The 25,609-nt window shown below is 43.1% G+C and overlaps 1 protein-coding gene across 3 annotated transcripts; it reads right to left on the bottom strand.

Annotated features, from left to right (window-relative positions):
• Window positions 1–235: 235 nt before the first annotated feature.
• LOC309343825 (complement factor H-related protein 1-like) lies at window positions 236–24,815 on the bottom strand. 3 transcript variants are annotated; one of them, XM_081865906.1, is made up of 11 exons: window positions 24,481–24,815; window positions 23,129–23,299; window positions 21,459–21,647; window positions 19,039–19,221; window positions 17,452–17,664; window positions 16,639–16,812; window positions 15,339–15,521; window positions 9,727–9,903; window positions 8,250–8,426; window positions 3,731–3,913; window positions 236–884 (listed from the first exon to the last, which is right to left on the bottom strand). In XM_081865906.1, the coding sequence occupies exons 1-11, from the start codon at window positions 24,542–24,544 to the stop codon at window positions 679–681; spliced, it is 1,920 nt and encodes a 639-aa protein (XP_081722032.1). In that variant the 5' UTR covers window positions 24,545–24,815; the 3' UTR covers window positions 236–678. The 3 variants fall into 3 exon arrangements, with proteins under 3 accessions (XP_081722032.1, XP_081722033.1, XP_081722034.1); XM_081865907.1 differs by lacking the exon at window positions 21,459–21,647; XM_081865908.1 differs by lacking the exons at window positions 9,727–9,903; window positions 15,339–15,521 and having other exon boundaries at window positions 24,481–24,808.
• Between the last annotated feature and the right edge of the window lie 794 nt (window positions 24,816–25,609).

The raw sequence follows: 25,609 nt of genomic DNA, 5'->3' as shown, positions 1-25,609 counted from the left end.
TATACTTTTCCAAAAAAGCTGGAAGAATTTTTGCTAGGCTTGGTGGGAGAAAATATTAAGAAGACAGACCAAAGACTATATTTGTATGCAACAACAACAGCTAGAGTTTTGATAGCCCAAAAGTGGAAGTCACAGGAGATTCTGGGAATGGCAGATAAAGTTGGTCGAAAATGCTGAAATGGCAAAATTGACACACAGAATTCGCAATCAGGAGGAGACGAAGTACTAAAAAGAATGGAGTAAATTTATGGTTTATATAAGTGAGAATTGTAGAAATATGAAAACGTTGGCAGGATTGAATTAAATCTTATGTCACAGTGTAATTTTTAACCCATGAAACTGTGAATTATAGATTGGAATAAGAAAACTTGCGGAAGGGAAGGACAGAAGTCAACGGCTCTATGGATCATAAAGTAGGATATATGTAATAAGATGTGGTGTTTTTGTTGGTTGGTGTTGGTGTTCTTAAAGCTCAATAAAAAGCATTTGAAAAAAATACATATGTAGTTAAACATTGAAAAGTGATTTCCATGATACAACTGAAGGTCAGTGCCAGGACTGAAAATATTCATTAAATACTGGTATAGACCTTCTTTTGTAATACACAGTGGTTTCTCTAGATTGACAAAAATCTCACCTATGACTGCTGAATTTTTTGTTATTATGCTTTAACTGCAATTAACGTGTAGAGATACATCTTGGATAGTCCAACTTGCCCTCTCTGCATAAGGCTCTGAAGGGAGGAGAGGATGGATCTGGCTGAAAGCCCCTTTTGCAGGCAAATTCTGTCACGTCTCCAGATACTGTATATAATTTTGCACTGTATTTCCACTTCAGTTGGATATTGTTCTGATTCATATCTTCTTCAGTTCCTATACAAGGAGCTGCAAAAAAGCACAAATCATGTCATCATAGAGATTAATTTGACAATGAGGAGTTCACTTGACAAATAAAACTTTTGGGTTGTGCCCAAAGTTAGTCATACCCATTGAAATCAGTTGAGGTTCATAATATAGTCCCATCCATAGGTCTCCTCTGAGAAAAACTAAATAAAACTTAGCTGAATACAATGCTTTGCTTGTAGGGTATGAACAGCATGTGATGAAATGGACTAATAAATTGACAGACTACATATGCAGGAATTTTATATTATTCATCCATTTGGCCAAGAACTATTTCTTCAACTTCTCAGGCTAAAGTCTTTACCAGCCATGTGGGCAGAGATTATTTTAACTGAAACCAGACCCTTCTGCGTGCATATTATGTTCATTGCCACTGACCATTCTCAAAAGAGCAACTCTAATTTGCCTGGCTGTGTGCACAGATCCAGAGAGTGAACTGGGAATGCAGAAATACAGAGGTGGAAGGGACTTGGAAATTCTTTCTAGTCCAACCCCTTGGATTTATTATTATTATTATTATTATTATTATTAATACCCCACCCATCTGGCTGGGTTTCCTCAGCCACTCTGGGCGGCTCCCAACAGAATATTAAAACATGATAAAACATCAAACATTAAAAACTTCCCTAAAAAGGACTGCCTTCAGATATCTTCTAAAAGTCAGATAGTTGTTTATTTCCTTGACATCTAGTGGGGTGCAGACTGGTGACTGGGAGTGGCAGAGGGTCTTTTTGGTAGTGGCGCTCGCCCTGTGGAGCGCCTTCCCTTCAGAGGTCAAGGAAATGAACAACTATCTGACTTTTAGAAGACATCTGAAGGCAGCCCTGTTTAAGGAAGTTTTTAATGTATGATATTTTATTGTGTTTTTAATATTCTGTTGGGAGCTGCCCAGAGTGGTTGGGGAAACCCAGTCAGATGGGCAGCATACAAATAATAAAATTATTATTATTATTATTATTATTATTATTATTATTATTATTATTAAATGAGGAATTGGAACCCATGACTCTACTCATTTTGCCTTATGGGAATGCTATCTGTAGTTCCTGGGAGGATCTGGGATGGAACAATGCCAACTGACATCACACTGGTGCCACTAGGTCACAGGTTTTTGAACTTATAGAATATCCTTCAATAAAACAGCAAAAACAAAGATTTAGAGAAATTTCCTGTACCTGTGCATATTGGTATATCTGTCCAATGCCCGTTGACACATCGTACATATTCATCTCCTTGCATATTGTAGAGAGCTTGGCACTTATACCGTACACGTGCCCCTGGCATATATTCCGATGTTGCCAGGCCCAGAAAGTCTCCATTTTCAATAGGAGGTGGAGGACCACATTTTCCTGCAGCCTCTGTGGTGATGCATTGAAACAGAAAAAGGAATCTATTACATGGCACTTACTAGGTTTACACATATGGCTGTGCACACAAGCATTTCTATAATTCAGCATCTACATCAGGAAAAAAGAAAAGTATCATGCAAAAATTTACCGTATTTTTCGCCCTATAGGATGCACTTTTCCCCCTCCAAAAATGAAGGGGAAATGTGTGTGCGTCCTATGGGGCAAATGCAGGCTTTCACTGAAGCCTGGAGAGCGAGGGGGGTCGGTGCGCACTGACCCCTCTCGCTCCCCAGGCTTCAGGAAGCTATCCGCTAGCGTGGGGGACGCAGCTCTTCCATGGCTAGCGGAGAGCTTGCCTGCACCAAGAAGCTTGGAGTGCACTGAGCTCAGCACGCCCCAAGCTTCGGGCTTCGCACAGCCCTCCGCTAGCCTCCACGGCTTTCGGATAGCAGCCTGTTCTGGGGGCTGGGGTCGGGGGAAGCTTGGGCTTCACCTGCCTCAGCCCCGCACCTGGGGGGAAAATAAATTTTTTTTCTTTATTTCCCCCCCCCAAAAAACTAGGTGCGTTCTATGGGCCAGTGTGTCCTATGGGGCGAAAAATACGGTAATTTAAAAAGGGATAAAAGTTTTAATATACGTTTTATTGAGCTATGTATATCTGCTTGGTGAAATAATCAGTGAACAAATTGTCTTTCTATTGTCTCTTCAAGTGTGGCTGACATTCTGTTTTGTGTCTCTGGCCCAACAGCAGGAACAACTCAACCCTGGCTCCCAGGTGGACTGGCTTCCTGGAGAGGAAGATAGCAGGTCAGCCCCCTCATCCATGATCAAGTCATGGAGGAATGTTTTATTGAGGCCTATCAGGGCATTCAGTAACAGCAGAACAAGATGTGAGGGTTGCCTGTAATGACCGCCCAAATTTTGTCAGAAGATGCAACAACCGTAAGATATCTCCTGTCCCTTCGCCTTATCTGGGGTAAAGAACAATATGGTCTCCACAAGTGGTTATTGTTAATGTTCTTCTTAAACTATTGATTTTTGTCCAAAACATTACAACGTGAAGTTTGAAGGCTCATTATAGATGTGATTAACCTTAAGGCCCATCTAATAGTTTGTTGATGCAGCTGTTTGCAGGAAGAGGCACTGAGGGGAATTTGAATTCACTGCTGTGAGGAAAGTGGAAAGTCAGTGTCTGAGAGGAAAACCTTGCAAAGGGAAAGACCCACATGGCTGCCTATTATCAGTAAAGGCACCCAGAGTTTGGTGGGTGGCTCACTTTGCTTCATGAGAGAACTACCTGTAGTTCATGGGAGGAGCTGGGATGGAGGGTAACTAAAAGTGTGTAGTAAAGCAAAAACACATATAGAACAATGCCAACTGCTGGCACCACACTGGTGCCACTAGGTCACAGGTTTTTTAATTTATTGAATATCCTTCAATAGAACAGAAAAAGCAAATATTTAGAGAAATTTCCTGTACCTATGCATGTTGGTGTATCTGTCCAATGCCCATCGACACATTGTACATATTCATCTCCTTGCATGTTGTGGTAAGCTTGGCACTTATACCGTACATATGCCCCTGGCATATATTCCGAAGTTGCCAGGCCCAGAAAGTCTCCATTTTCAATAGGAGGTGGAGGACCACATTTTCCTGCAGCATCTGTGATGATGCATTGAAACAGAAAAAGGAATCTATTACATGGCACTTATTAGGATTACACATATGACTGCGCACACAAGCATTTCTATAATTCAGCTTCTACATCAGGAAAAAAGAAAAGTATCATGCAAAGATTTAATTTAAAAAGGAAGAATACTTTTAACATACAGTGGTGCCCCGCAAGATGAACACCTCGCAAGACGGAAAACCCGCTAGACGAAAGGGTTTTCCGTTTTGGAGGCGCTTCGCAAAATGAATTTCCCTATGGGCTTGCTTCGCAAGATGAAATGTCTTGTGAGTTCCTGCGGGTTTTTCCCCCTTTTTCCCCCTTTTCCTAAGCTGCTAAGGCGCTTATCAGCTGATCCGCTGATAAGCCACTTATCAGCTGATCCGCTAAAAGCCACTGAACCGCTAATAGCGCTAATCCGCTAAGCTGTCAATGGGCTTGCTTTGCAAGATGAAAAAACCGCTATACAAAGAGCCTCACGGAACGGATTAGCGAGGCACCACTGTACGTTTTATTGAGCTATGTATATCTGCTGGGTGAAATAATCAGTGAACAAATTGTCTTTCTAATGTCTCTTCAAGTGTGGCTGACATTCCATCAGCACCTCCTTAGTTGGTCAAATAGACCAATCATTAAAACAACTAGAACCTATTTTGACATGGATGGGATCTCATGGGGGGGGGAGCCAGCTGTCCTCTGAATTTTGCTCAGCTCTTCACTATCAAAATTTATCATATTCTTCTGTTTTTGAAAATCTCTTTCAGTATCTTGCAAGTGTCTATTTGTAAAAATTGATTCCGCAGAAGCATAGAAGTTTATAAAATGCTGGTTCCTGAAGGTCTTGTGTTTTCATAAACACCTCTGTTAGTTTCCTCCTTTCTGCCAGCAATGCCTGGAACTCCTGCCCCAAACATGCAACTTGGGGGTAGCCAGTGTGATGCTATCTAGATGTTGCTGGACTACAACTCCAATCAGTCCCAGAATGGCGAATGGTCAGGGGAGTTATAGTCCATCAACATCTTGAAGCACTAAGTTTGCTGCAGTTGAATGGGGGTCATTCCACTGGTTCTAAAACCGCCTTTCCCATGAAGCATTTGGCTTTCTGCTTAGAAATGTCTGAAGTGGGATGGGATGAGGCAGGGTGCACCCCATCATTTTGGGCAGACATATTGAATATGACCTGTTCATCTCTCTCTTTCTTGCCTTGTCCCCGTCCAGATTTTGTCCTCCATGTGGGTTTTCCAAAGCCATCCTGTTAGGTACTGTGCAAAGCACAGTAGATGAACCTTTAGTCTCATCCAGTATTTATGTTCCTACCTCTCCAATCTACTAAGGTTCAGTTTGTAAGCTCTTTCAGGAGCGGACCTGTTCTTATTTTTCTGCATGGTCTCCCCTCCACCCCCACTTTTATGCTTTAAAGCACCTTATGCATTGATGGTGTAAAAAAACATAATATTATTCTTACTTATGAGGTTATAAGGGTTAGCCAAATGGTGGAACGAATGTCTAAATGATCCACAGCACATATAACAACACAACTCTCACCACCTCAAATGGCATACTTCAAGGTACACAGGTAGCTCCCAGTCATCTAGAGCTTGAGTAATCCAGCTGAACAATTGACTCAACAATTTCCTAGAGAACAAGAGGGCACGTGTGTGTCTTGAGAATGCATCAAGTACTATAAATTCTACTTGAATTTATTATAGAAAGGTTGAGATATCTCAGTTCTTCTGTACTTATTACAGCTCAAGGGACACTGGCTACTAGTGCTGGAAGAGACAAAAATACTTCTAGTCTATCCTTTTTTTAAAAAAATTAATTTTTATTGAAGTTTCCACAACATTTTCAACACAAACAAATACAAAACAATAAAACATAAAACACATATACTTTCAAATCTTAATTTCATATACCTTACTTTCCCGACTTCCTCATACCTCCCCTTACTGCATTCTCATATCAATAAATTTTAAGCAAATCCCCAGCTTATTTCAATTTAATTTTAATAACACTCATTTTCTTTTCTCTTATCTATTACCACAATTAACCCCTATCTTCTCATCCAACACCAACCTAACATTCACTAATTTTTGCATATTTCTTTAAATAGTCCTTAAATTTTCTCCAATCCTCCTCCGCCGTTTCTCTTCCCTGGTCTCTGATTCTGCTCGTCATCTCTGCCAAACTCATATGGTCGATCACCTTCATCTGCCATTCTTCCACGGTGGGTAACTCCTGTGTCTTCCAGTATTTTGCGATGAGTATTCTTGCTGCTGTTGTAGCGTACATAAAAAAAGTTCTATCTTTCTTTAACACCAATTGGCCAACCATGCCCAGGAGAAAGGCCTCTGGTTTTTTAGTAAAAGTGTACTTAAGTACCTTTTTCAGTTCATTATAGATCTTTTCCCAGAAGACCTTAATCCTTGGGCACGTCCACCAAAGATGATAAAACGATCCTTCCGTTTCCTTACATTTCCAACATTTATTATCGGGCAAATGATAATTTTTTGCAAGTTTCACTGGGGTCATGTACCACCTGTAAATCATTTTCATAATATTTTCTCTCAAGGCATTACATGCCGTAAATTTCATCCCAGTGGTCCATAACTTTTCCCAGTCAGCAAACATAATGTTATGACCAATGTCCTGTGCCCATTTAATCATTGCCAATTTAACCGTTTCATCTTGTGTATTCCATTTCAACAGCAGATTATACATTCTTGACAAATTCTTAGTACTGGGTTCTAACAGTTCAGTTTCTAATTTTGATTTTTCCACCTGGAAGCCAATTTTCCTATCTATTTTAAAAGCTTCCATTATCTGGTGATAGTGAAGCCAATCTCTTACTTTCCCTTTTAACATCTCAAAACTTTTCAGTTTCAATCTGTCCCCCTCTTGCTCCAAGATTTCCCAATATCTCGGCCAATTAGCCTCCATATTAAGTTTTTTAACGGCTTTTGCCTCCATTGGCGACAACCGCCTCGGGGTTTTACTTTCCAACAAATCTTTATATCTAATCCAGACATTGTATAATGCTTTCCTGACAATATGATTTTTAAAACCCTTATGAACTTTAACCTTGTCATACCACAAGTATGCATGCCACCCAAAAGTGTTATTAAAACCTTCCAAGTCCAATATATCAGTATTCTCAAGGAGTAGCCAGTCTTTCAACCAGCAGAAAGCTGCTGATTCATAATACAGTTTAAGGTCTGGCAGGGCAAATCCGCCCCTTTCTTTCACATCAGTTAATATCTTAAATTTTATTCTTGGCTTCTTGCCCTGCCAGACAAATTTAGAGATATCTTTCTGCCACTTCTTGAAGCAATCCATCTTATCCAATATTTGTAGTGTTTGGAACAGAAACAACATTCTAGGCAATACATTCATTTTTATGACAGCAATTCGACCCAACAAGGAAAGTTTCATGTTAGACCAAATTTCTAAATCTTTTTTTACTTCCGTCCAAGTTTTCTCATAATTATCTTTAAATAAATTCAAATTTTTGGATGTCATGTTTATCCCCAAATATTTCACTTTCTTAACCACCGTTAACCCTGTCTCATTCTGAAACTTTTCTTTTTCCAATACTTCTAGTCTATCCTTTGCTATAGATCACAGTCATCTGGGAGGGAGACAGGAAACAGATCGGCATAGACAGTCTAGATCAACATGTGCCACAAAGAGATGATTACATCGCAAATAGCTCAAACTGATTTAAATAAGCATCACAAGCCACCTTGTGCATGGATTTCTTCCCAATCACAATTGTGATGATTGGTCAATGAAGGAAAACTACCACCTCCAACCACTGAGTGATCCCATAGGAATCTCCATCAGGCCCATTCTAGATGAAGATTGTTGGTTTTCCCATAGTATACACTTCAGTCTTGACTCCCTCTAGTATATTCCTCATAGCCCAGAGATTAGCAGAAGGTAAAGAGTCCAAGACTATGCAAAAATCCACACAGTGCAAAATTTAACATACAACTTTATTTTTAAAAGCAAGGATGTTATATTCCTCTCTTTTAGAATACAGTGGTACCTCTGGTCAAAAACTTAATTCGTTCCAGTGGTCCATTCTTAACCTGAAACTGTTCTTAACCTGAGGTACCACTTTAGCTAATGGGGCCTTCCACTGCTGCCACACTGCCACTGCCACTGCCAGTGCCACCACCACACAATTTCTCTTCTCATCCTGAGGAAAAGTTCAAAAACCCAAGGTACTACTTCTGGGTTAGCAGAGTCTGTAACCTGAAGTGTCTGTAACCCGAGATGTCTGTAACCCGAGGTACCACTGTATTTTTAAAATTGGACATCAAATACCTATGCATCTTGGTGATTCTGTCCATTCTTTGTTCACACACTTTACTGTAAAAGCTCCAAAAAGGCTGTATCCGTGGCGACAGCGATAGCGCACCTTCTCAAGAGGCAAATACCTTTGCTTGAGATCAGTCGTAATCTGACCATTAGCAATCCGGGGTGGGGGAGGGCATGTTACATCTGAAATGATAGAGAAAGCTTCTTCAGTCCTTGAAATTGCATTCTGTTCCCACAAAACAGCACCTACCAGTTTGTTCCAACATTCTGAGAGTGGACAAAAGATGTCATAAGAGAGGATACTGTCCTAACTGTAAGAATTGCTGGTCTCCAACCCCCATCGAGGGTATAGGCTCCGATCTACTCCTATCTACCATAAACACATGGACTTAGGAAAGAGCCCTGTTTGACGCAGAGTAAACCTGCACTGGGGGAAGCTGAGAAAAGAGCATATGCTTGTGGGGTTGCAACCTCAAGCCTGCTATTTGCAACCCCGGTGCTGTCATTCTTAGCTATAAAAGTTAGAGGTCAAAAGTGTTTGCTTTTTGTTATGTATTCAGTGGTCTGTGTTTGCCTGAGCTTGAGTCTGGACTAAGAATTCTGAGCCCCTATGTTCAGATTCGATACATGATATCCAATCACAGAAAGTTTCAGGATTTAGGCCTCTGCCATTGGCCCTTAAACTCTGAGTCATAATTCGCAGCTTGGAAGTTTAGGCAGCCAATCACGTTGGGAGTGGGAGAGGCCCAGGCCTTTGCCCCTGTTGTCCAGTTCCGTTAGTTCAATAAAGGTTTTTGTTGTTATCACTGTGTCTTGCTGTTTTACGGGTTGTTTTTCATCGTCTGGAACAGATTAATCCATTTTCCATTACTTTCTATGGGAAAGCCTGCCTTGGTTTAAGAACACTTTGGTTTAAGAAAAGACTTCCAGAACGGATTATGGTCGTAAACCGATGTAGCACTGTATTGCCAATGCTGATCAGCAGAACTCTCCAGGGTATCACCAGAGTTCATTCCAAGGTCATGCTTGAAATATTAAAGCAACAAAATGTTAGACTGCAAGTTGAATTACCCTCAATTCTGCAAGGGGGAGAATATTTCAAAACTCTGAATGTTTGCTGGTTGGCAGGACACTTCAAGTGAGGCAGTGTCACAATTTCTATAGGTTTGGCAATATGTCTTCCATGCGTAGTCTTGATGGAATAAGACTGAAGTCTCATTGAAAGCTCTTCATTGGATATATAGTTACCCTCCACTTTTGAATGGAAGCTGAGGTCCAGCTCTGAGGGTCTAGGAAATAAACAACTATCCGACTTTTAGAAGACATCTGAAGGCAACCCTGTTTAGGGGAGTTTTTAATGTTTGATGTTTTATTGTGTTTTTAATATTCTGTTGAGAGCTGCCCAGAGTGGCTGGGGAAACACAGCCAGATGGGTGGAGTATAAATAATAAATTATTATTATATCATAAATGTATTTTCTTACCTCTGCAAGTTGGCGGTGGGGACCACTCCCTATTTTCGCATGTTGAAGTACTTGATTCCCCAAGTTCAAAACCTTCATGGCAATGATACTCCACACTTTCACCAGAAAGATACTTTCTCTGGGAACTATTATTTACCTCACCATGGGCAATTGCAGGGGGATCTTCACATCTTGAATCTGGAAAGGGAGTTATATAGCATGCGGTCTTCATGAATACAATTAAATGGCATAAAAAGATTTCCAGAGTGTTTTATATGCAGAACTGCTCCCTCCTTTTTCATCTGGTAGAAATTTTCAGAGGCAGCCAATTCAAAGTCGATTTGTGTGTGGAGGTCCCCAAGCCACCCCTCAAAATAATTCACAAATCACACATAATTTTTGTTTAAGGTTTTTGGCATAATTTTGGCCTCAACTTTGTTAAAATACATAATCTGTGAGTGGTTGCTTAGGCATTGGTTATGACTATCTGTCCCCCGCCTGGGACAGAACTGACTTTCCGAACTCCCTCGGAAGCCAGTGAAGGGAAAACAATATTGGGGATCAGTTGAGCTGAGTGACAGTCCCTCACCACTCACCCAACCAGCTCCTCAAGGCTTGCTGGCCTGGTCCCATTTCAGGGATTGGACGAAATTGTGGAAGCCCCAGGATTCCTTTAACGGAATTCCCTTCCACACCACCATTGGAGGGGCAGGCCCAGCCTATCCTGACCCCTCCTCCACCAGCTTTTTATAACCAATGCCTAACCGCAACCTTACAAGTTGTGACGAATTGCTAAGTAGTAGGCAAAAACCAAATGGCACCAGCCAATCAGCCAAATGGACAAAATTCCTACTAGGCCCCTGCCCCAATGGCAGACGACCCCATGACAGGCATAGCAAGGTCAACCGGAAATCAGGGCGGGCGGGCGGGTGATCCGATGCACTCAGCGAAAGAGAAAGCAGAAGAAGTGAGCCCCAATATTTAAAGCCTTTGGTCCCACCTACCAATTGCTACATGCAATTTGCCCCAGCAACCCAGCAACCCAGCCATCCAATCATTGCCCCAGGCCATCATCATTTCACCTGCCTGGCAACAGAGGGTTGGCCTGGCAGACCCCACCGCAACATGTGCTCTCATTTTAGGGAGAACACGCCTTACAAAGTGAGGCAGGGAAGAAAGAAATTTGGAGGCTTATAGTATTGCTTTGATATCTGTTATTTTATTAATATGTGCACTGCAGATGGGAGAGTGGTTAGGTACCTAGACACCCTAAGTAGGTTTACCAATAAGTTTTTTCCAGTTAAGTGAGTCAGTGGGTGTTATTCTCATATAAATGCACTTATGATTTCAGCTACACTTTCCATTCTGTAGTTCAGTGATTGTCAACCTGGTCTTTACCGCCCACTAGTGGGCATTTCAGGATTCTAGGTGGGCGGTAGGGGGTTCCATGGCACAAACTGAATCCTCCTCCCATCGAGCACTGGTGAGCGGTAAGGGAATTTTACATCAAGAAAGATGCATTAGTGGGCAGTAGGTATAAAAAGGTTAACTACTCCTGCCTTAGTTATTTCAAACCATAGCGGCAGGTCATAAGACTACTTAGCTCAGTACTATGAATAGTATCTTTCATGGAATGCAAGATTTTATCTTCTCCTTTTATGCCCAATTATAGGTTGCCAACGAAATATGCGGGGTGCAATGCCATTGTCTTGAAAGTTGAAGAGTGGAGGAGTTATTTGCAGCCAAGCAGTCTCCTTCAGGCATTCAAGTTCTGTATGCAAAATGAAGGCCTGTGTAAGGAGGAGGATGGCAACTCCCTCCTTCCTCTATGCATCTTCACAGAATGCCTGAACAGAGTTTGTCTGCCCGAAACAGCTTCAGCCCAGTATACCTGAAGGAGTGTCTCCACCCAACTGAGGTCCTCCTCCAAGGGCCTTCTGGCGGTTCCCTCACTGCGAGAAGTGAGATTACAGGGAACCAGGCAGAGGGCCTTCTCGGTAGTGGCATCCATGCTATGGAAGGCCCTCCCATCAGATGTCAAGGAAATAAACAGCTATCTGACTTTTAGAAGACATCTGAAGGCAGCCCTGTTTATTAGGCAAGTTTTAAATGTTTGATATTTTATCTTGTTTTAAATATTCTCTTGGAAGTTGCCTTGAGTGGCTAGGGAAACCCAGCCAGATGGGCAGGGTAAAAACAAGAAAAACATTTGTTTGTTTGTTTGTTTGTTATTCTGCCTGGATATGCAAAGAAGAGTGGGATATACAGTCAATCAATCAATCAATCAATCAGATCACATCATATATTTTGCTTCATCAGCTGTGTAGGGGACAACAGGGGAAGAGTGTAAGACACTTAGTTGCTACTTATGGCATCAGCTGCCATTCGTGTTACATCTAATTCCTGCCATTCTATTGCAGCGGCTCCCAAACTTCTTGGAGAGAAATTTATCATGGAGCACTATCTCCACCCTTATACCAAAGAAACATATTTATTTATTTTCCTTTCCAATCTCTTCGTAGAGCACTTGGAGATGCTTTGTGGAGCACCGAGTGCTCCATGGAGCAGAGTTTGGGAACCACTGATCTATTGAATAAGCATCTTTATTACCTCACAAGTGCATTACTATTTATAAAAAAAGGTAAAGGGCCCCTAGATGGGTTGCGGCGCTCATCTCGCTTTCAGGCCAAGGGAGCCAGTGTTTGCCCACAGACAGCATGTGGCCAGCATGATTAAACCACTTCTGGCACAATGGAACACCGTGGCAGAAACCAGAGTGCACGGAAACGCCGTTTACCTTCCCTCCACAGCAGTACCTATTTATCTACTTGCACTGGCATGCTTTTGAACTGCTAGGTTGGCAGGAGCTGGGCAGAGCAACGGGAGCTCACCCCATTGCAGCAAGCCCAAGAGGCTCAGTGGTTTAGACCACAGCAACACCCACATTCTTGGTTTGAAGGTTTGAATCCCCATTATTAAATAAGAACATAAGAAGAGCCTGATGGGTCAGGTCAATGGCCCTTCTAGGCCAGCGTTCTGTTCCTCAAGTGGGCAGCAAATGTCTGTTGGAGACCTACAATCCTGATCTGAGCATAAGAGCAGTCTCCCTTCCTGTGATTTGCAGCAACTGGTATATGCAAAGCAGAGGCATCAATGGCCTTCTCCATGAATTTCTTCAGTCCTCTTTTCAAGCCATCTAACTTGGTGGCTATCGATGTCTTCTGTATGAGTAGGTTCCAAAGTTTAACTGTGTCCTTAGAATAATTTGAGAGAGGAATTGCCATTTTGAGGCCACATTGTCATTTATATTTTCTAGTTTCTTTTCATTTTTAAAAAGTTATGCTTCTTTAGTTTATAAATCACACACCACCACCCTCAATTCTCTGACTTCTTGAAAACAAAAAAGGGAAATATGAAAGGAAGATCATACTTCTCCAGTTTAGTTCCAGTAAACTTCTCCAGTTTAGTTCCAGTGAGATCCCCATGTTGCCTCATCAGGCTCTCCAAAACTCAGTGCAGGTGAGGTGTCTGCCTACAGAAGTGTGGAGAGTTGCTGCCGCTCCTGAAATTTATATTTGCATGTTACCTTTCCTCTATTGCAGTGTTTAAACCTGCATATGGTTCAGTTCAGCTTTGCACGCTTGTGGTATACCAAAAAGGTTCTTGCTTGCAACCTAAATCTGACATGTGAACTCAACCCAGTTTTTACTATTATAAAGCTACCGGAAGGTCACTCTTGAGAAAGTAGCAAGATCCAGTTTTATGTGTTTCTGAATCCTGGGCACCACAGTTAAGTTGACCTCCAGGGATGGTGCTCTCAGACAGGGATGCAGAAGGGAAAATGCACTCTGTGCCTCTGTTTGCAAGAACCAACAGCCTGTAGTGACTGCTTTGCAAGCTGCTAATTCTGTCCTTGGCTCGAATGATTGCCTTTCCCATGTGGCAGCAATGCTTCTGCTCCTGAAGTGGATAAACTAATATCCTGATCTCACACCAGCCGAGTACATAAGGCATGCAGAATTCATGCAATCTTAAAGGAAGCTTTATGTGATCTTTCCAAAGGAGCTGAGTCTAGCCTACCCAGGAAGGCACTCCTGAACAGGTCTGTCCCACTCTTGCTTCCAGTGGCCACATCTGTCACTCAAGTTGAGAAACCATGCATTTGTATATAGCATGCAAAACTGTACCTGTGCATTCTGGCTCAGGTGACCATTTTCCATTAACACATTTTGTTTTGTGTTGATTGGAACCACAGATGTAGGTTACAACTTTGTTGTGCATAAACATTTTCTCCAGAGAAGCATATGGTACAAACTCTGCATTCTGTGGACGTCTACATTTTGCTGCAACATCTAACAATTCAAATATTGTTCAAGTAAAGTTGTTTGTTAGCAAATCACAATCAAATGGAATTAATCAACTAGAAAATCTCACTGGTATTTTTCATGCACATCTATTTTCCAATACGCCTTTGAGTCTTTTTTGCAGTCAATCCTTGCAGCAGTTTTGGAGGAGAAACCATAATTATTGCCATTTTTGTAGGGCAGCTGAGGTGAAGAAGTAGTAACAGACTTGATTAAGACCACAAAGTATGTTTGTGGCAGAAGTATCCTGACAGTAGGTCTAATTTCCCGTCCAATGGATCACAAGTATATAATTGCTTATGTTAATAAATGGTAATTAATATGAAAAGTGTCTATATAAATATGAGTTGCATTTATTTGTAATGGTATAGCTTGACACTCAGCTCTATTTCTCCTTTACATCTGCAGGTGAGGCAGTGGAAGTGTTGGACCAGTGTCTTGCCTTGGTAATGGACTGGATGAGAACCAACAAACTGAAGCTCAATCCAGATAAGACTGAGCTACTGTTAGTGGGTGGTTTCCTAGACCAGATAGGTGGGAGGTCGCCTGCTCTTGATGGGGTTACACTTCCTCTGAAGGAGCAGGGTCGTAGCTTGGGGATGCTCCTGGATCCTTTGCTGTCGCTCGAGGCTCAGGTAGCCCAGAGTGCCTTCCATCAGCTTTGGCTGGTGGCCCAGCTACTCCCCTATCTGGACAGGGATAGCCTAACTACTCTTGTTTATGCTCTGGTAACCTCAAAAGTCAGATAGTTGTTCATTTCCTTGACCTCTGAAGGGAAGGCGCTCCACAGGCTGAGTGCCACTACCAAAAAGACCCTCTGCCACTCCCAGTCACCAGTCTGCATCCCACTAGATGTCAAGGAAGTAAACAACTATCTGACTTTTAGAAGACATCTGAAGGCAGTCCTTTTTAGGGAAGTTTTTAATGTTTGATGTTTTATCATGTTTTAATATTCTGTTGGGAGCCGCCCAGAGTGGCTGGGGAAACCTAGCCAGATGGGTGGGGTATAAGTTATTAATTATTATTATTATTATTATTATTATTATTATTATTATTATTACTACTACTACTACTACTAAATGAGGAATTGGAACTCATGACTCCACTCATTTTGCCTTATGGGAATGCTATCTGTAGTTCCTGGGAGGATCTGGGATGGAACAATGCCAACTGACATCACACTGGTGCCACTAGGTCACAGGTTTTTGAACTTATAGAATATCCTTCAATAAAACAGCAAAAGCAAAGATTTAGAGAAATTTCCTGTACCTGTGCATGTTGGTATATCTGTCCAATGCCCGTTGACACATCGTACATATTCATCTCCTTGCATATTGTGGTAAGCTTGGCACTTATACTGTACTTGAGCCCCTGGCATATATTCTGAAGTTGCCGTGCCCAGAAAATCTCCATTTTCAATAGAAGGTGGAGGACCACATTTTCCCGCAGCAACTGTGATGATGCATTGAAACAGAAAAAGGAATCTATTACATGGCAATTACTAGGATTACACATATGGCTGTGCACACAAGCATTTCTATAATTCAGCTTAATTATTTAATTAAAAAATAAATATATATTTTTATATATGGGACGCGGGTGGTGCTGGGACAGAGCCTAGGACTTGCCAAACAGAAGGTCAGCCGTTCGAATCCCCGTGATGGGGTGAGCTCCCGTTGCTCGGTCCCTGCTCCTGCCAACCTAGCAGTTCGAAAGGAGTGTGGTGGAGTCTCCTTCTTTGGAGGTCTTTAAGCAGAGGCTTGACAACCATATGTCAGGAGTGCTCTGATGGTGTTTCCTGCTGGGCAGGGGGTTGGACTTGATGGCCCTTGTGGTCTCTTCCAACTCTATGATTCTATGATTCTATGAAAGCATGTCAAAGTGCAAGTAGATAAATAAGTACCACTCTGGCAGGAAGGTAAACAGTGTTTCCGAGAGCTGTTCTGGTTCACCAGAAGCGGCTTACTCATGCTGGCCACATGACCCGGAAGCTGTACGCCAGCTCCCTCAGCCAGTAAAGCGAGATGAGTGCCACAACCCCAGAGTTGGTCACGACTGGACCTAATAGTCAGGGGTCCCTTTACCTTTGTGTATGTGTATGTGTATTTGTGTGTGTGTGTGTGTGTGTGTGTGTGTGTGTATATATATATATATATATATATTTGCTTTCGTAGATTTTATATATATATATATGGCTCATCCACATACGCTGTGCCTACAAAGCACAAGTCCTGGCAGTTTCCCACTTGACTCACACTTTCTAAGCATGTGTCCAAGGAGTTCTCCCCTCGCCCCACTTCTTTCCAAGGGAAAACCCACTCTTCAGTGATATATCAGAACAAATGGCAATCTGGGGGAAACCCAGAATCCTGTTAGCTCCGATTGAGCACTAAAGAGTGGTTTCTTTCCGGGGGGTGACAGAAAGAGTGGAACAACGGGAGGTGTGGATAAGCCAGTCTGTATATACATGTGTATATAAGTACATACTGATGCAGACCACTAAAAATAAGCAACAATAATGTACATCAACCCTTCAATAATTGTGCTAAGACATGCAGATTCCACTTACTGCTGCACTGTGGTAGAGGTGACCATCCATTCCTTGTGCATTCTGCTATATTTTGTCCATCAGCTAGATGAAATCCACTGTCACACTGAATTTGAATTAGATCCTCACCATTATATATCTTTCTTCGAGGTCTAAAAGTGCCATGAGACACCTTTGGAGGGTTACATGTAATGTCTATTTTAAAAAACAATGAAGTAAACATGTGACAAGGAAACAGAAAAACAAGTGGCAAAACCACTTACATTAGAGCGCTGCTTTCTCTTTGTCTATGAAGGGTTGTTGCTGTTGTTGTTTTAAGCCAATCTATTTACCCAGTAGTATCAGGGCAAAAAAGACAAATCCTACAATCTAAATTTCAATAGGGGCACAGGATAGAAAGAAGAAAGGCAAAGATAGCAATGACACAAGGAAGAAGTGGAATGGGAGAGACAAGTGTCACTAGAGAGGAATATGAGAAAATACTCCTATTATGTGGTCATTGTTTCAACAAGGGATGAGGGGTGTGGAGTTCAGACAAAGGTTTCACTGAAGACATGAGTTCTGAAGAAGTTGGAAAGAGAAACCGCTGGTCATCGTGCATGCTGATTTTAATTTCAGGGATTGAGTTATGAAGCCCACATAACCATTGCAGGGCAACAGAACACCACATTTTCAGAAGCAGGAAAGAAAGATTTAGAAGAACAAACTAAGGGAGCAAACATAACACAAAACAGCCCAATGAGAACTTGGTGCATTCTTTAACCAGGGATTATTGAGATTCTTCAAGCAGTATATACATTTTGTTATTTTAAAAATAATGCCATATTGAATTACCTTCACATTCAGGATACACAATTGCTTCTCCATTGCACCGGATTACAAAAGCAGACGGGGAATGATTTGCTGCAGGAGCATGGCCTGGTTTACAGGCAAGCTCAACAGAAGTACCACGTTGTACATATAAGTTTTGAAAATGATGCTCATCCGATTGCCCAACCACCTCAACTTTCTTGCTTTCCATTTCAGTCAATGAGATTGCACAGGGCTCTATGATGAGAAAGAAAATAGGTTCTTTTCATGAAGGCAACCAGAGTATATATTTGCCAGATTAGAAAACTTAAACGAAAAGGAAGATTGTATATACACCAGTCTTGGGAAAACAAGTCAATTTTTTTTACATACCATTGCATTTGGAAAAAGCAACAAATTCTCTCTCTCTCTCTCTCTCTCTCTCTCTCTCTCTCTCTCTCTCTCTCTCTCTCAGCAAACAGCATTTCCAGAATAATCATTAAAGTCATGTGAGAACCTGTGGCCTGCAGGCAGAATATGGTCTGTCAGGCTATTGCAAGTAGTCTACCAGGCCTGGCCAAGTAAAACTCCTCTTCTGCTTTTGCTAAGGTGCCTCTTTGCAGTATCATTGCTAAGAAGTCTTACTGGTCAGGAAACAGCACTAAGACCTCCTACCTCTGGTACTACAACACCACTTAAGTGGTTTAGTAATGGCATTATTTTCCAAAGGGTGAACTCGTTTTTGGCATTCATATAGTGCAAGGATGGGGAAGCTGTGGCCCTCCAGATATTGTTGGACTACAACTCCCATCATCCTTGACCGTGTTGACTAGAGATGATGGGAGCTGGAGTCAAACAACATCTGGAAGGCCACAGTTTCTCCCAATCACAGACACTGTGCTTGTTAAGTTTCCAAAGTACTTCAAATAGATGATGATGATGATGATGATGATGATGATGATGATGATGATTTATTTATACCCCACCCATCTGGCTGGGTTCCCTCAGTCACTCTGGGTGGCTCCCAACAGAAAATTAAAAACACGATAAGACATCAGATATTAAAAAGTTCCCTAAACAGGGCTGCCTTTAGATGTCTTCTAGAAGTCAGATAGCTGTTTATTTCCTTGAATCTGATGGGAAGGTGGTCCACAGGGTAGGCACCACTACCAAGAAGGCCCTCTGCCTGGTTCCCTGTAACTGCGCTTCTCACAGTGAGGGAACCGCCAGAAGGCCCTCAGAGCTGGACCTCAGTGTCCGGGCTAAACTATGGGGGTGGAGACGCTCCTTCAGGTATACTGGGCCGAGACCGTTTAGGACTTTAAAGGTCAACACCAACACTTTGAATTCTGCTTGGAAACGTTATTCCAGCAACTAATTTTCATATTATTAGTATCAGTATTAATTTTCATAGTATTAGTACCTATGCTTTCAAGTACATATGCTTTCAAGATATGAAGTAGGATTGTCCCTCTCCATATCTCACATGCTTCATGGTGGTGCTTTACTAAGGAGAAACAATTATGTGAACCTTTCCCAAATATATCACATATAAAAGAAATTAATGAAGCAACCCTATATGCATGCCAGAAGATGGAATTTCTATCAAAACAGAGGGGGGAAAGTTCTTACCTAGACAAATGGGCACTTTTGTCCAGTTCCCATTGTTACAAAAAGTTCTGTTTTCTCCTTCCATGGCATAATATTTTTGGCATTTGAATTCTACTGAAGAACCAGATGCATATTGCTTCTGTGATAAGGTGATAATGTCTCCATTCTCAATAGTGGGTGTGTGGCTACAGTTTTTCCCCATTTCTGGTAAATAATAAAGTGATAAGAACAGTGACTGAGTACAGTTACCAAAGGTCAAAAATAAATACTTTGAAATCCCTTTGTTCAAATCAGGCATGTTGAGATGGAGTATTTCTCTCTCTCTTGAGATACAGTGGTACCTCTGGTTATGAACTTAATTCATTCTGAAGGTTCGTTCTTAACCTGAAACCATTCTTAACCTGAGGTACCACTTAAGCTAATGGGGCCTCCCACTGCCACCGCGTGCCACTGTGCAATTTCTGTTCTCATCCTGAGGTAAAGTTCTTAACCCGAGGTACTACTTCCGGGTTAGCGGAGTCTGTAACCCAAAGTGTTTGTAACCCAAGGTGTTTGTAACCTGAGGTACCACTGTATTTGAAACAGAGGAAAAACCAGTTCCAACTCAGATGCCATAGCATGGCATCTAAATAATGCAACCAAGGTAATCAGCTCCACGCTGCAAATTGATTCCCTCAGAATAGGAAGCTTTGAAGGAAGAATTTCAAGATGTGGCGTTGCCCTTTGTCTTCTCCACCCTAGGGTGTGAAAAGACTAGTGGCAACACCTTGCGCAGTGCCCTGACTCTGGCTGAGTTCTTGCAGACAGCACTGCTGCTTGTCTTCCTTACCCTGGGGTGGAGAAGACGAGTGGGGATATCTTGTGGAAACCTTTGGCTCTCGCTACGTTTGCAAGAGGGGGGCATTTTGACAGCAGCGGAAGTTAGGGGTGGAGTGCAGTGGGGGGTCAGGGGACTGCACATTCCCTTTTCACCTCAGGTGGAGAAACTGGACACACCACCTCTGGTCCCAGATGAACATGGTTCTTGTGTGCAAGTGCCATATGAATAAAAACTAGATTTCTAGCAGAATCAAGCTATGGTCCACTGCAGTGGTGTAGCGTGGGGGGTGCAGGGGGTGCCAGCCGCACCGGGCGCAACATTTTGGGGGGCGCACTCGCAGCTCTCTGCCCCTACCTGGCTCACTCCCACTTGCAGCGGCGGCAGCAGCAGCCTGGCGAATAGGGCGCTCGCGCGCAGGGCGCACGGAGTGGCAAAGGCAAAGGAGACGAGGCAGAGGCTGCGGGCTGGCGGAGGAAACAGGAGAGATTCAGATTGCAAGCAAGCCGGGACGCTTCGTCGGCTTGGGGAAAGCCCTGCGGGGGCCAAGGGCACGCGCCTCTTACGCCGGCTGAGCTGGGTTTCGCCTCCTCCGCCACCGCCTGGGGACAGCTCCTCGGAGGAGAAGGACGTTGGGGAGCGCAGAGAGGAATCGGGGGGCCGCAGCTCCAGCCATCGCCCATCGCCAGCAATGTCCGTGCCTCCTTCGGGGGGCTCCTCGGGGGGCTCCTTGAGGAATCCAGGCAGCAGGATCTTGGAGACGCTTTGCCTGCGAGGCAGCTGCCCACCACTCCCGGGACCAGCCCGGGCAGCCAAGTGAGACCCCTGCTTCTTCAGAAATTTCTCCAAAGGCTTCATCCCGCCGACGGCAGTGGGGGCACCCAGGGGCTCAGCTGGGCCCCAGGACGAGGGGTGATCCAATGTGCCCTTTTCAGCTTAGGCCAAAATTGGGGATCAGGGGCGGCGCACTCTGCGTGCCTGCGGCGGGGGTGGAGAGACGTGCAATCAGAGAGTCATGGCTATGCCAGATGTTGGAGGCGGGCGAAGATCTGGCCAAGAAGGTGGCAGGGAGCTGCCTCTTTGGAGAAGGGAAACATGTCCGGCGTTGGGGAGGGGGGGTGGAACGGGGGTGCTGCTCTGGCCAACCTTACCGAGCGTGAAAAGGCTTTAGGGGGCGGGGTGCGCGGGGTCCTGCTTGACTCTCCCTGCAGGGGGAGTGACCAGAGGCGCCTCCGATGGCTTCGCGTCCTGACGCCCTCCTGAAGTGGTAGGCGGCGAGAGGCAGACAGGTGGATTGCCGTCTACTCTTTGGCCGCGCCAGAAACGTGGCGAGCGGGCGCAACATCTGGGGGTTAGGGTTAGGGGGCGCAAATCCACGGGTTAGGGGGCGCAAATTACTTGCCTTGCCCCGGGTGCTGACAGCCCACGCTACGCCACTGGTCCACTGGACAAAGAACAAGCACTGGGGCCCTGCAGCAACTCAGATAATTTGGAGACTCTCTGAACCAATGAGAAAGACAGCACTGGAAGCGTTCACTTTTGAACTGGAAAGCAAGGTAGTTATAGACCATTTGAACATTTAAATAACCACGGAGGAATTTTTCAATATGAACAGCATGTTTACCAGAGATACACAAGGGCAAATCCATGTGCCCATCGATACACTTCCTGACTGAAGGAGCTGTGATGATATTCCCTTCCTTGCACAGGAACTGCAGGGACTGGTTATGCTGAATCACCTGGGACCGTCTTCGCTTCCCAGGCAGGAGCAGGTCTTTTGCATCTAGCTGTTGTTTTGTGACACCACAAGGTGCTAAAAGAAAGAAAGGGAGGGGAGGCGGGGATTAACACTGGGACTCATTTCTCTGTGTGTTGTATTCCATTTGCCCTCTTTGTGCTGCAAGGTTACCTCATATCTGTAGCTGTCTTTATGTGTTCAAAACGGGAGGATGTAAACACATGAGGAAACACAAAAGGGACAAACTCATTTGCTGCACCCACTCAGTCATTCATTGTGGTTTCTGTCAACTTCAATTTACTGTATTTTTTGCACCATAACACTCACTTTTTTCCTCCTAAAAAGTAAGGGGAAATGTCTGTGCGTGTTATGGAGGGAATGCCTACGGGTGGCATGCCTACGGATTTTCCTCCTCTAAAAACTACGTGCGTGTTATGGTCGGGTGTGTGTTATAGAGCGAAAAATACGGTAAGTCCTGAAAAAACCCATTAAGGTCAACATGGGAGTAAAAATAGTCTCTAACTTGCCACCCACTGAAATGTATGGGGATGTATTTAATAGCACCACCCTATAGAAGTAACTCTCATTCAGTGCAATGGGCTTAATCCTTGGGATGGGGTATAGGATTACAGCCTCTATGTCATTGGATTGTGACCCTTCTTTTCTTTTTTCCCCACCTCACAGTCTTGAGAAAAGGAACAAGAGCTCCAAGATGCAAACTGGCCCAAAGTGACACCTTGATTCCATGTTGGAGGTAGGATGTGAATTCAGATCCGGTCCAACTCTCAAACAATATGGCAACTCTGGCTATCGATGTTTGCACTAAATAACTCTGATACAGAATGTGAATTCTCTAGTTTCCTCAAATTACAGCATTCTGCCTAATTACGCAAATCCATTGATCCATATTAGCAGAATTAAAGTAGCCATACAGTGTAAAGAAGAGGGATCTGTGATCCCTCAAATATTATTGAATTATACCTCATATCATGATGGGAATCATAGAATCATAGAATCATAGAGTTGGAAGAGACCACAAGGGCCATCGTGTCCAACCCCTTCCAAGCAGGAAACACCATCAGAGCACTCCTGACATATGGTTGTCAAGCCTCTGCTTAAAGACCTCCAAAGAAGGAGACTCCACCACACTCCTTGGCAGCAAATTCCACTGTCGAACAGCTCTTACTGTCAGGAAGTTCTTCCTAATGTTTAGGTGGAACCTTTTTTCTTGTAGTTTGGAACCATTGCTCCGTGTCCGCTTCTCTGGAGCAGCAGAAAACAACCTTTCTCCCTCCTCTATGTGACATCCTTTTATATATTTGAACATGGCTATCATATCACCCCTTAACCTCCTCTTCTCCAGGCTAAACATGCCCAGGGAGTTGCTGTCCAACAACAATCCAGAAGGCCAGCAGTTCCCAATTCTTGACAGAGTGTTTAAGTCCACAAACATGGAGAAAGCAACTTTGCATGCAGATGAGTTTCCAGAGCCTATGTTGGACACCCCACATTTTGATTTAGAGTTTGCAATATTGAAAGTCAAGATGCCTCCTTACCCAAGCACCTGGGTGCAGGTGTCCACTTTTGCCCACGGCACGTTATCCATTCAGTGCCTTCCAAGACATATCCAGGGTTGCACTTGTATTGTGTTCTGTCACCCTCCAGGTACCTGGCTTTCTCATCACTTATCATTTCCCCAAAATCAATGTCAGGTGGTTCTAGACAAACTGCAATTATATTTACCATCAATATCAACATTCTCACATTTTCCTGAAAGCACAGTAAATATCAGGGACCATGTTGTGGAGGACTGCACTGAGGAGGAATGGTGGGAGCCTCCACCTGCCCGCCACCCCCTGATCCTGATCCAGATCCTGAATTTTCCCAGGAGCAGGAGCACAGTATAGATTGGGAACAGTGGTTTGCAGAGGGGCATAGTTCAGAAGGCAGAAGCTGGGATATACTAGATGGTGAACACCTAGGAGAAGAAACACTGGAAGGGAGAGGATCAACAGATTCACAGTCTCTAGACAGCATTCCTCCACCGCCCTCCCCAAAGCTAGAAGGGTTCAGAAAGTCACAGAACAGAAAGTACAGAGGGGACAAGCTGAGATTACGAGACGTAGAAGTGACGTAGGTTCATAGGGACAGAAGGGGGTGGGCTATTTAATTGGGAGCACCGCTATCACTAGGAGATGGGTTCTTGGTTCCCTTGCTGTGATTACTAAAGTTTCTAACTAGTAAAAAGAATCCTTTTCCTTTGTTCTGCTTATCTACAGCCACGGAGAAGGACGCCAATTCCCTGAAGCCTGACAGTAAATAAATAAAGCTGTACTCTGAAACCAAACACAAGTCAAATATTTCCCATTGTTTTTTTTAAAAAAGTAAGCTGATGCTATCATTTTAATGTTAAGGTTTAGATGTTTTTTAAAATATTTATCTGTTATAGCCTTATAGTTTTTGAACTAACTATAACTGGTAAAACACATTTTGAAGGTTGGAACTCTGAAAGACACATTAAAAATGTGTTAAATAAATGCATCTTAAATCCAATATTTTTCAAAATAACCGTCTATATTGGTAATCTTCAAGTATAAGCATTTATAAGGCTGAAATGCTCTACCATTAACAATATAATCATCATCATCACCATCATTTATTATTTGTATCCTGCCCATCTGGCTGGGTTTCCCAAGCCACTCTGGGCAGCTTCCAACAAAGATTAAAAATACATTAAAATGTCACACATTAAAAACTTCCCTAAACAGGGCTGCCTTCAGATGTCTTCTAAATGTCAGATAACTGTTTATCCCTTGGACATCTGATGCGAGGGCATTTACAAGTTGATATATTAATAAAATCATTACTGCTAAGTATACTTTTCATACATTAAAAAGTGTGGGCTCACCGTTTTGGGAAGTACAGCATGTCCACAGAAGAAATGGAAGAACGGAGAACAGCCAGCTTTCCATAGCGTTGCTTGTTGCTCTGGACCACAGGATACTCACTTTCTACAACTAATTTTTCTAATGACTGTCCTTGCAAAAAAAAAAAAAAATCACTGGTGGTTCATGGCTCTGTGCCACGAGAGGAGGAAGGATTACTGGAATGAGGAACATGAACTTTGAAACCAACAAGGAGTGTTTGCGAAAGATTTGCATTGGCACAGCACTTGGTGTGGTGATGGCAGCTAGGCAGAACAGCAACAAACCTTTCTTATCAAGTTGCAAACTTCTGAGAAAGACCTTTTAGCTGTCCTCTAACAGCAAAGAAACCCGTAAAAGAAATGGAGTGGCCCTCATAGTCAACAAAAGAGTGGCGAAAGCTATACTGGGATGCAATCTCAAAAATGATAGAGTGATATCGATACGAATCCAAGGCAGACCTCTTAACATCACAGTAATCCAAGTTTATGCACCAATTACTGGTGCTGAAGAAACTGAAATTGACCAATTCTATGAAGACTTACAAGACCTTATAGAAGCAACACCAAAGAAGGATGTTCTTCTCATTATATTGGATTGAAATGCTAAAGTAGGGAATCAAGAGATAAAAGGAACAACTGGCAAGTTTGGCCTTGGAGATCAAAATGAAGCAGGGCAAAGGCTAATAGAGTTCTGTCAAGAGAACAAGCTGGTCATCACAAACACGCTTTTCCAACAACACAAGAGACGACTCTACACATGGACATCACCAGATGGGCAACATCGAAATCAGATTGATTATATTCTCTGCAGCCAAAGATGGAGAAGCTCTATACAGTCAGCAAAAACAAGACCTGGAGCTGACTGTGGCTCAGATCATCAGCTTCTTATAGCAAAATTCAAGCTTAAACTGAAGAAAGTAGGAAAAACCACTGGACCGGTAAGATACAATCTAAACCAAATCCCTTATGAATACACAGTGGAAGTGAGGAGCAGGTTTAAGGATTTAGATTTGCTGGACAGAGTGCCTGAAGAACTATGGGTGGAGGCTCGCAACATTATACAGGAGGCAGCAACTAAAACCATCCCAGTGAAAAAGAAATGCAAGAAAGC

Source organism: Podarcis erhardii (assembly GCF_964252035.2).
Source record: "Podarcis erhardii genome assembly, chromosome: 6".
Taxonomy (NCBI): Eukaryota; Metazoa; Chordata; class Lepidosauria; order Squamata; family Lacertidae; genus Podarcis; species Podarcis erhardii.
The sequence above is the reverse complement of the archived record's forward strand: the minus strand, read 5'-3'. Positions and strand labels throughout refer to the sequence as shown.